The sequence below is a fragment of the Calidris pugnax genome, unplaced genomic scaffold (genome assembly GCF_001431845.1).
Source record: "Calidris pugnax isolate Ruff unplaced genomic scaffold, ASM143184v1 scaffold39, whole genome shotgun sequence".
Classification (NCBI taxonomy): domain Eukaryota; kingdom Metazoa; phylum Chordata; class Aves; order Charadriiformes; family Scolopacidae; genus Calidris; species Calidris pugnax.
The window spans coordinates 4,599,532-4,611,846 of record NW_015090828.1 but is presented as its reverse complement, the minus strand read 5'-3'; the positions used below and the strand labels follow the sequence as shown (position 1 = coordinate 4,611,846).

Sequence of the window (12,315 nt, the reverse complement as noted above, 5' to 3'; positions counted from 1 at the left end):
TTTTCCCCCCCCCCCCCCCCCATATTTCGGGAGGAAAGCTGTGAATGACCAGAGGCCCCAACACACACCCACAGAATGCGAAGCTACTGAAACTGCAGGCAAATTGTATGGGAAAATGATGTGAGAACTCTGGTATCACTTGATGATGACAGGGTACAGTGTATGGCTGGGGTACAACACTGCCCATCTGTAACTGCTTCTCCCGCACTGAGTGACTGCTTATCAGGCACTGGGTTCCCAGCCAAGGAGACAAGGAAAGATAGCATGTTCTGACTTCAAGAAGTCCCCAAAGAGCCAGCCAGTTATTTGGTGCAAGCTCTCCTCTCAATCACAAAGTGTCATTAAGTGAAGCTAGAGTATATTAAACACTTAGAATATTTTCCCTATATAAACAGCTGTTGTAGCTGCAAATGGAAAGTTACAGAATCACAAACGATGGATATAAAGTGTAAACAGAATATATAAACTACAGTTTATTTCAGAAGAAATAGGAACCTCTAGGTTAAGGAGTTCTGAGCACACACACTGTAAGTCACATCACTGTAATATATCTTAGGTGTACATAGACACACAACTTCCCAGAACAAAGCTAGCCAGATGACAAGTCTTAACTCTAGAGCCACCCTGCAGTCCACAGGTATTTAAAACATTTTTTAATACTACAGCATATTGCTAAAATGCCTAGTTTGCAGCCCATCACTATCTAAAGTTTCTTTTGGCATAAAGAATTTCCAGGATAATCATTCCCACTGCAGCTGCACTCAGTATGCCCAGATGTATTATGCATTCCCTCCCCTCAATTTTTAGTTTTATTATCAGCTTATAACTTTTAGCTCTTTTATTTCCCTCGGTATTGAAATTCATTCCATATACTGATAGAGCTTCACCACAAACCTGGCGTTATTTTCTCTTTGAGATCACTAATAAAGAGGTTAAATTAATCTACATATAAAGCTGCATCTCTAAGTACCAATCCAGAATTCCAGCCAGTCACCTCTTATCCCTCTTTTCATGGCCTTTCATTCATGGTTTTCATCTTCAGAACTTGGCTCATTTAGATTTCAAAGAAAACAAGAACAGGTATTGCCTTGTTTCTTCTTTTCTCCCCTCAAAAGACAATCAAACTCTTCTGCCTCAGTTTCCAGAGGAGCTTTAGCTGTGTATCAAGTCACAGCACCTCAGGCAGAGCGGATGCAGAACAGCACGGGCAGAGCACAGGTTTGCAGACTGTCACTTTCACATTACTATAAACACTAGCTCCACATATGAATATATACATATGACACCAAAATTTTTTCCAGGCTGAATTCTTTCCCCGTTTTTCCTCTCTCAAGTGAGACTTTTTCCATGCAAGTGGGTAAAAAAAAAAATTTAAATCAATTTGTACTTCAGTACCATGTGGGAAAGTACCTCAGAGACCAAATCTCACTTTACACCATAAAAATGTTATTATTCCTGCACCTTTCTAAAGAGATTATTTTTCTTCCCATAAAGCCTTCTTCATTTACAAAGGTTGTTAGCCCACATCTCCACCTACACATTTGAAATATGATGTACAGAGAAATTATTTGAACTCTACTTTCTTGGTTCTAATATGCATCAGCCTGAACAGAAATATATGCAATGGTAAAAATTGCTCCCAATTTCATTTTCCCTGCAGAAGAAAAATTAACTATCACTTTCATTCAGTCACAGCTATGATTCTTTAAGAACAGAAGTAAAAGGCTTATTTAAAAAAAAAATAAATAAGAAAGATGTTCCAGATAGTATACTTAGTTGACATTACTAGTCTGTGCTTCCAGAAGAACCATAATTTAAAACACGTAATACTGGCCATTCCTAAGAAACAGCTCTACTTAGGTTTCTTAAGGAAACCAAAAAAGCACACAGACTGTCTCTGTCAGGGACACAATGAGTATATATTGTTCTAACTGGGCTTGACCAACACACATCTTTGCACTCTATGAAAACAAACAAAAAAACCCCACAGAAGACCCACTAATCTACAATGTTACCAGAAAAACTAACTGGCTTTGGCAGCTTTAAAATAAAGAAACTATTCAGATTAGATGCAGTTATACAGAAGAAACCACACATGCAAAAGATGGTAAATACAATCATGTTGATAGTAAAGCACTTGCAAAATTGCAAGCTACTTAAAATGGGTTTGTGCATCAAATACTTACATAAAGCTGAGGTAACTACACCAAGAAATTCTAATAAAATTAGTAGACTGAAAGTCCAGTATTGATAAGATGACTCCAAAGACAGAATTGTTTATTCTATGGTTTTACTACTCTAAAAACTAATCCCTCCCCATAAAAATAACAAAACAAAATACCTTTTTTCGATTTTGCTCCTATCTTCAGCTTTGATGGCCAAGCGATCTGTGTATTTGTTTCTTCCATAATCTGTTAAAAAAAAACATTTAAGAGAAATTAACTCTTTATTGTTCTCCTACAAAGCCAAAAGTACATTTATGGGAAACATTATTTTTACCATTTTTAAATCTGTTGACTACTATTACTTGTAAACAGCACAAGTCATTAACAACTTTTCTGGTTTTCTTGAGAAGAACTTTTGTCTGGTGATAGGTGGAATAAGTTCTGATCATTCCAAAGAAATCCAAAGACCGAACTGAGAAGCTCAGTCTCCATGAAGTTCAAATGACCACTACAAGCTACAGCATGCTCTAGGTCCATCTCAGAGGGAATATCAAAGCTTTCCAATTCAGTAAACATACTTTTTCAGTTACCTTAGAATGGTTTCTAAGTAAAGTCAACCAAACTTTAATTAAGCCCATTTGAGTCTCCATAAATGAAGATACATTGTTCGCCTTCACAGGTTGGGATTTTTTTGCTTCACCTTTACCTGAAAGCAACCTTTCATTGTAAGCCTATCCAGATTTTAAAAATTTTACTTCTTGGTTTAGCAGTTCAGAGTAGATATTTGACAGCATTTATTAAAACGCAATGTGCAACCGATCTGTAAATCTCTAACCAGCCAACAGGGAAAATCCCTATAAACATGTGCACGCTTTAACTGTAAAGACCATGTAGTCATTTGGTTCAATGTAGACTCTTGTTCTGTTGCCACCTTTTTTTTTTTTAATTAAAAAAAATCCATTAGCCATAGGCATATTATACTGAATTTTAATACTAGCACGGAGTTACAGTGTATCACTAGTACTGAATTGCAATACAGGAAAAGGAACTGAATGACACCAAAGACTTCATATACATGAATTGAAATGTCTACTGAGATTAAAGGACTTGTCTTTATCAATATTGATATCAATATTGTGATATCAATAAGTAAGATCCAATCATTAAGTATGATGAGATCATACCTCTCATCACATTTGAGAGATCAGAGTATCTCATCATCATGATAAGAATCTGCCCATATTAGTCCATGACAAGGTGGCTGTAGGGTGTGAAGAAAATGCATCTAGATGGTTGTAGGATGCCAAGAAAACACATCTACTAAATATCATGTTGGGCTGCGTCAGACAAGGCATTTTTTAATAGAGATGTTGACTGTAGAAGGCCCTGATGAATTTTCACCTGAAGCAAATTGTCTAGTTTTGCTCACACACAGACAAGATTTTGTACAGCAACACGCAAAAGGGTCCTCACTTGTTTGAAAATTTCAGCTCATTATAAAAGAGATTAAGAGCAATCAGTTTGCTCCGCTTGACTACTGTTAATTAGAAGGGGTCCTAGAATCACAGAACAAGTTTGGAGGAAAGATATCTCTGGAAGTCATTTAAATCCAAGTTTACGCTCACAACAGGGACAACTGCAAAGTCAGGTAAAGTTGAGCAAAGGCCCCATCAGGGCCTTGCCCATCGAGCTCTCATTACTTCCAAGGAAGGAGATTCCACAGCCTCTCTGCATACTTATTCCAGTGTGTTGCCATTTTTACAGAGAAATTTTGTCATGTATGGTTGATTTTCCCTTTGCTCAACCTTTGGCCTGTGTTTCCTGTGCACCTTTAGGAGCAGCCTGACTCAGCATACCTTCTAACCACCCATACGGTAGCTGAAAGCTGCTACTAGATCCCTCTTTTACCTCCCCTTCTCCATGCTGAAGAAGCCACCTTCTCAGCTTCTATGTGTACATCAACTGCTCCAGGCCCTTGATCAGCTGGAGTCCTTCCCACTTGTTGGGATCTTTCTTGGGCTGAGCAGGATGTAACTGGACAAAGTACTCTACATGTAGCCTCAGAGTACCTCAGCAGAGAGGAATAACCACTCTCCTTAATCTGCTGGATCATACTATTTTAGTTAGGGGGTCTATGTAAATGCTTTTGCCAAAAAGGTGTGGTGGTAAGGAGATTATTTAATACATATAATGGAAACCAGTAAACAAGTATTGACTGTAAACTAGGAAAGAAACCTCTAGACCAGAAGAGCTGAAAGAGTACTTGATTGCTCTAAGTAGGAAAGAGGTAGGAAAGGAAGAGGAGAGAGCTTTTCAAATGGCAACTCTCAGGGTCTGGTTCCTCCTATATAAAGAATGTTCACTCAATTTCCATAGAAGGACTTATAAAAACAAACAACCACACTTATTTTTCCCCTCTTTTGATTGCTGATACAAATGAACGTTGTAATGCACAAAAAGCAGAAACTATCCAAAAAAGTCAACATGCCAAAATTGGTGGGGGCAGCTAGGTGCTGGTTAAGAAGAGCAGTACATTTTAGTACTTCAGTTATCTGCAACAAGCATAAGCAATAATAATAAAAAAATCAAATTCCAAAATAATTAACAAAGCCACTTCCAAGAAGAGAATCAATGCATTAAGAAAACATCTACAATACCAGTAAGTTTTCCATAATGGTATAATTCAGAACTAAGGCAGACTTCTCTAAAAAAGTCTTAATTTTATCTTCTAGATCCAAATCCCTGGGACACCACAACAACTTTGAGATTAGTACACCATATGGAAAAATTGAAAGTGTCAGCCAGACTTCATTATACTATAGTTTTGGTTTCAGCAACTATTGGATAATAAGTTACAGCTGAAATAAGACATTTCCAGGAGAGTGAAATTCTATCAGCAACATATACATACTTTTCACGATTTTCCAATCCAGATGTGAAAAAAGCTATTTCAAACAATTCACTTGTGTCTGATAGAGGACTTTGGGCCAGGATTATTCTTAATTATGCAATAGGCAATGAAATACGCAGAAAATAGGAAGGCATTAGCAGAAAGGAGAAGGAAGATACTAAAACAAAGAAAGGTACAGGACTGAGTTAAAGAAGATCCAACATAAAAGGAACCACAAGAGAAGAGAATGAGTGTCATTCAAGAGAAGTACTACATCCTATTGGTTCTTTACCTTCTCAAAGTTTGGAGACTTTGTGTCAAAGAAATTAAATCCTCCCCATTTCTTATGCTAACCAAAACAAAATGAAAGCCCCACAAGTTCAGAGATGCACACGTTCTGGGGACACATGAGAAAGATGCATATGAGATCTTCAAAGGAAGAAAAGTCTGACTGCCAGCCACTGAGATTTGGCCACCTAATACCCTTAAGCTCTTTGGAGAATGCAATGCTAAAAATTACTACATTAGACCAAAAAGAAGACTCAGTTTGGTCCTTACAAAGACAAAGTTTATCTCATGTCTTAGGCAGTTAGGGGAAAAAAAAAATGTCTGGATGCATTTAAATTAAGTGCATGTATTGAAGTATAAAAACGCTCAGAGTATGTGCTGGCTTTCAACTCCAAGCAGTAAACTTTATCATAAATTCCAAACTGATTGCAATAAACATCTTTTCCACCATTTTGAAAACCACATCTTATATAGGAAAAAAAACTAAGTTTTTGCTGCAGCACTTGTTTTTTCACCCGTGAAAAAAAATTATCTTGTCTGTACAACAATTTGAGAATTTTAACTGCCTTAAAAGGTTGGCAATAGAAAGGTACTTCTGGTTTTATTTTTGAGAAATAGGGCTTACATAGGAACCTTCAAGAGGGAAGGATATTGCTTACTTTTTAAACTATTTATTGTATTTATTATTTATGTATCATATTTATTGTAACAGCTGAAGTGTCACAAAGCTCTAGAAAACAAGATAATGAGTTTTCACTGTAGCTGTTAAACTTGAAGGTAAACATTATGTTGGAAACTGTGCAACAGTAAAACTACACAGTGTAGATCAGCTGCATTAACTTTGAGTTCTGTTTTACCATTCTAGCCCAGGCAGTTTTAAGTGCCAGGATTAATTTTTTTTTTCCTGAAACAAATTTGGAATCATTCCATAAAACCCTCAACTGCATGCTGCAATGAAATAGTTTTATTAGTGAAAACTCAGTGTTACACCACATATCCTGAAAACAGGAGTACTGCTCTCAAATGAACAAAACAGAGGAACTCACTTTACAAGTGCTTTAGAGATATACATGTATTTTAATTGTATTAATTCTTTAGTTACAGAACTTTTAGAGGAAATTCAGCCTGGGGATGTGCAAATCAGAGTTCATGATCATCTAGACTGCAGAACAGCACCTCTGCTTAGACTTTCTTTCTTATCACATAAAATAAGGGATAGGGTTTATACTAATCAGTGCTCTCCTCACCTTGAGGCATCAACTGACCAAAAGAAGGAGCAGGCATGTTTGGCAGCAAGATTTAATCACATAGTAAATCATCTTAATCTGCTGCTTCTCAAAATGCAGAAAACTCTAAGAAATAATTTATCTACATCTCCTTTCCCCAAGAGAAATTGTGGTGTTTACGTAGCCAAAAATATGTAAGCTATTCTCAGTGGAGAACATACAGAAGATGACACAAGATACTGGAAGATCCCAAGAAAACAAATAAGACTGTGCCCTGACCCTGAAAAAACTGGTTCTAGTTACAAATCATTAGGCCTTCAGGAAAAAAACCCTCTAGCTGTAAGGCAGCTGGAGGAAAAGCTTTTGGCTTCCTTGTATTCCAGCTTGAAAAATTTATAGTTTAAGCACTTTGGGGAGTTTTACATTAAGACAGTGAGAAGTTATTTTTCCTTACGTTGTAATTTTTGTTTAGCTGATTTTGGATGGAAAGTGGAATGTCCTGAATGCAAAAAAACAACCAACCAAAACGCCCCAAAAGCCCATGAGCATTTCAGAATTCAAAGGAAGTATTTTACAGGCAGTAGATGAAAAAGAACAACCTAGCCAACAGACCTTTCTTCATTTAAAACAAGAACTCCAAATAACAGTAGTATTCTGTGTAGTTAGCTTTGTTATGAAATTATCTATTTCTGATCTTCCCACCTTTGGGATTTGTGTATCTTGCCCATTTTTGCCTCAGTTCTTATTTATGATGAAAGGAGAAAAAAAAAGGGTACTAAAGGAACCTGCATCAGCCAGTAATTAGTTTTCTCAACTTCAGTTTAATGAGCTCATTCCAACTGAAGTGACACAAGTAACTCTAATAACTGCAAGCATAACTGCCACAAACCCAGTTTGTTCTTTCATGAATGGAAAAACGCTCTCTCAGTACGAGGAATTAGCTTCCTCAGTTTAAGCTTGCTTAATACAACAGCAGATAGATACTCCATTTTAACACATAGAGGGCTTAGGCAATGAATAAGTATAGATGTTAAAAACCTTGTAAACACATCTAGATTATATTTTTAGAACAGATATGTTATCTTAATCTGTATTTAAGAAAATTTTCTTTTTTTAAAAAAATATACAATGCTAGATTCTGTAAATACCTTGAATTTTTCATGCTATTAAAAACCCTAGAAAGCAATGAAACTGTATGCTCACTGGCATTTCTATTTATCTGTCCAGGTCATGCTTTGAACAGCCAAGCTTTTGTGTTCAACGAGTTTTCCTAGGCTTTCCTCTACAGATCGAAATTAAACAGAAGCATCTAGGTTTAGATCAACATCATCAATGACACTAGTCATTTTAACATGAAATACTGCAACAGTACCATACGGCCAACTATCTAACAACGCAAATCCTCAGAGGGCACCTAACTTCTTTGCAACTTGCAATATTTCAGTGACTAGGCTCCATTTGTTGTGAGCAGACTGCAAATCCTGTCTGAGCATCTGGTGACAAACACTCAAAGCTGAACACCCTGCATGAAGTATCTTAGCTTAAAAACCCCACAACACTCCAATAAAATCCATTGAAATACACTGTAAGCAAGGACCTAAAATTTCAAAGTGGAGATAATGCAAGCAACTAACCTCCACTTTATTTTGGCACCAAGAAATAGACTTCAAAAATTCTTTTCCCTAACAAGGGGAACTACCTCTAGCATTCTCAAGACTGGAGGAAAAGTTACTTCTTCCTAGAGTTAACTAGAAATGGCTGGAGCAGACCAGTTAGGTAAATTACACAAAAGAGAATTAAGCTCAATAACTACATGTAACAATATCAATGAAAATAAAAATCAGTATTGTCTCTGATGCAAATAAAACAGAGGCACATGAGAAGCAGAGCTTAAACTTAATTAACCCTTCAAAAAGTGATCCAGTTCCTTCTGGCATACTGAGGACAGGTCTTTCTCATCAGGTTAAGTGACAAAGCAAAAATAGACACTATCAGGAAAAATAATTATATCCCTCCAGGTCTTGGTTTTTACTCAGAAACTGCCTCCATGTGCAGACAAAAAAGTTACCCCAAAGTGTTCAAACAAGATATGGCCAAAATTATATTCTGAATTAGCAGTGTTAATGTAACATGCTAAGGGAAAAAGCAAATGGGGAAAAACGGGGAAAAATGGGGAAACTACTGTGAGTTAGAACAAGAACAGAACACATTGAAATATGAGACAGAATATAGATGTCTGAGCTGCACAAGTAACCCTCCCTATCCAAAAAAAAAAAAAAAGATAGAGATGACAGATCAAGTTCTCCACCAAGGAAATATTGGGGAAGGAATGGAAATGCAGGATAGACTCTGGTGATTTATATTCCATAAGCACATCCTGGAGCAGCAAGCCGAAGGACACCTCTAGAGAATTATTATTGGCAACATGACCATCTGGAACTTCAGAGCCAATCGCATCTGTTCAAGATGGTCCCTAACCTCCATTCTAACAAAGCATCAATCAATTTCCTTTTCTCCACTGACAGAAGAACTATAAAGTGCTTGGAGCCAGAAGGAACCCCCAACATGTATTAGTAAGAAACAAGTTCTTCCTAGTGTAAACGTGTACAGTTTAAAATGGTTGCAGAGGAAAAAATCCCATGTGAAGTGTAGGAGGAGGACAGGGAAGGACAGAGAGGATTAGAAAAAGTATTATTTACATAAAGGTCATGATAACAGAAATTCTATAAGCAGATGTTTGGGAATCTTGCTTTGAAGTTGAATCTCCATCAGGTTAAATAAAACAGCAATTCCTTATGTATTACCATCGATTGATAAGTTTCTGGAGGATTAATCATACTCAAGAAATATTTCATACAGAGCTGCTGAAGGAAAGGTTACTGGTTGTTTTTTTACATCACTGCATACATCCCCATTCTTAATGGGACTGTTTTCTAAGAACCATTTTTCCTCTGATTCTCAAGAAAGATTGTTCCATCAATTTTACGGAAAGCAAAGATGAAAGTTACTCTACAAGGCAGCAGAGAAAGAAATGAAATCCAGGAATATCAATAGTTAAAGAAAAAGTAGTACCATGGTAATGGCCTTTCAGAACTTGACAAATATGTTTCCCCATAAATGTGAAGAAGATACTTTTACTATCATAAAAAATAACACTCTTTTTGCAGATTCAAAACAGTCAAGCATTTGCTGTTGTGGGTGCAGAAAGCAAGCCAAGCATCACACTGATATTCTACTAAGCTCTGCAGGTAGAAAGATAGATTCCTGCCATCAACATCCACCCCAGCCTCACCCAGCACAACTGACTCCTGAAACCTACCACATATATTTTTGCTCTTCTACAGGTACATTTTAATTGCTTAATTATTTACAGAGAGTACACTGTTTAAATGATAAAATGGAAAATACTTAAACTGTGAGATTAAATCACAATTATGGTTGAATAATCTTAAGATGAAATAACAGCAAAAGCTTTGTAAGTATGGTTTTGAATGATAAAGTGAGTGTTAAAGGCTATAACAAGACAGATTTACTTTTTTTAAGCAGCAAAACCACTCCAAAGCCAGATTTCTTACAAGAGGAAACCAAAACATGACAGAACTTCACTGTCATCCATCATCTGATACAGATTCGTAAGCATTTGATTTTCCAATTACCACCCACCTAAAATATTTTTCAGAATAAAAAATTAACTCAGTAGGTAACTGAAAATACTACGAGAGATAGAGTGCTCTGATCACATTTATCTTACCACAAAACAAATATAATCTTCATTTTGTGCCTGTTAATTTTCCTTTACACCTAGAACAATCTTAAACAAGTAGTGAAATTGGTCATTATAAAACTGACAGGTAGTACTGTCTTAATCTCCGCAACATCTGTAAAATGGCTTGTTAGTAAACACAAATACTTGTTTTAAGACAGAGATATGTCCTTACCCACGATCATTTACAAATGCACAAAAGCTGCATTTGATACCAACATTTTCTGCTACAACATCTAGTTTTCATAAAACAAGAGCTCCAACTGCTTCAACTCAAAGCCAGGAGAAGTGAACAGGCACCTCAACAAGTATTTATAAATCAAACTTAACATGAAAAGCATAAGCTTGCACTCCGACTGCAGCCTTAAGAACCATAAGGAAAACTGGGGCTCTGCACAGAATATTTAAAAGTTTGAAATTCCAGTTGATGAGCGATTTTAATTTTGACAACATAACATTTTTCTTTTTAAGAAGATAGACACAGACAAAATAAGTTGTGGTCATAACAACATAAGTATAGTCACAGTTTTGATACAAAAATCTGCTTTTAATTATCAAGGTGAGAGTACCAGGGCAAAGGGATTAGCTATTCCATTTACTAACTCTCACAAAAAAAAGCCAGTATTCACTATTGCAGATTTCCTTCTTTAACATTTTTTTTAACATCCAAATGAGCTTTTCATTTTAGAAGATGAAACCATTACATGTACAATCTAATTCAGTATTAACCAAATTGTGACACGTGACAATTTTAAAATCAGACCTCAGGATGTCTAGTAACAAACATACACAAATCTTGCTGGTCTTTGTCTATTTTGTTTCACAGACATAAGATGTTCACCTTGCATCTTCTGCTTGCAAAGAACTTGCAATAAAGTTAGAGCAGTGTGGCTCCCTCAGCACGTATGCATTTCAACAGTATAAACAAGATTACTCTTATACTTTATTTGAAACATGGAATATCATTTGCATGAAAATAAAATTTAAAAAAAAAGATATTTTGATATAAGTAGGAAAAGACCTGAGCTGAGAAGTCACAGTACACAAGTAAAACACTACATGAGCTGATACTTGTTTTTTCTTCTAATGGCGAAGTGGTGAAGCAGCAGTATCTGAGAGGATGACTAATCCCTGAACATGAATTTTGGCAGCAAGAACAGAGCATTGGGTGTAGCTGGAACCAGAAGGAGTATCATATTTAATGGTTTGTTGTTTTTTGGGGGTTGAGGGGAGGAGAAAGCAGGGGAAGAACAAGACACAAAAAGGCATTGTGTAAAGTTACTCAGGAACTGACAGTGTGAATTCAGCCTCTAAAACTGGTGAGGCCAGAGTAAGTGCCTCAGATGCCAGAGCCTGAACACATCAATGGTTCATCATCAAGGATGGGTTTGGTGAGGAAACACAGGGCATGCAAGAAGTTAAAGAAGAGGAGATGACAAAACTTTGCCCAAAGCTCAGTGCAACTACATGGCTCTTTTGCAAGTCTGGCCTACATTTGGGGTATAGCAAAGGATTCCTATCCCAAGCTCTGTTGTGGTGGTTTAGTTTTCTCCTAAGGTGGTTTAAATATGAAATTCAAAACTAGAATTCATTGTTTAGTGCAGTGCACCTGACTCCACGATATTTATTAATGCTGCTTTCTGCAGGTAAGGGTGAGGGGCTGTTTCTGAGCAGGAGCAGCACCAGATGCCCCCGGGCACCCACACGTTCCCCACTAAAACACCATCTGGAGTTTGCAGCTTGTGCTCCTGCGTGGCAGAAAATCCATCTCCTATGAGGAGTGGCAGCACAGTGAGAATTAAAACTATAAAACAGAAAGTATTTTTATTCTTAATTTAGAATGCTAGTATTTGTAGTTTACATGTAATTGTAAAGCAGTTAAAAATACATGAAACTACACATAGGGAGGACAAGGATCCAGCCCCAGTTGTGCAAGTGTCTATATGGGAAGGAACAGCATGAAAAAAGTGCCTTCCCAAGTGC

The 12,315-nt window shown here is 36.8% G+C and overlaps 1 protein-coding gene across 1 annotated transcript in view; it reads right to left on the bottom strand.

The window, feature by feature from the left end:
• Positions 1-12,315, bottom strand: part of BICC1 (BicC family RNA binding protein 1) — a 111,257-nt gene that overhangs the window by 53,706 nt on the left and 45,236 nt on the right. The window contains exon 3 of the mRNA XM_014940578.1: positions 2,342-2,411. Within this exon, the coding sequence (XP_014796064.1) occupies positions 2,342-2,411 (70 nt within the window). The remainder of the gene's footprint in view (positions 1-2,341; positions 2,412-12,315) is intronic.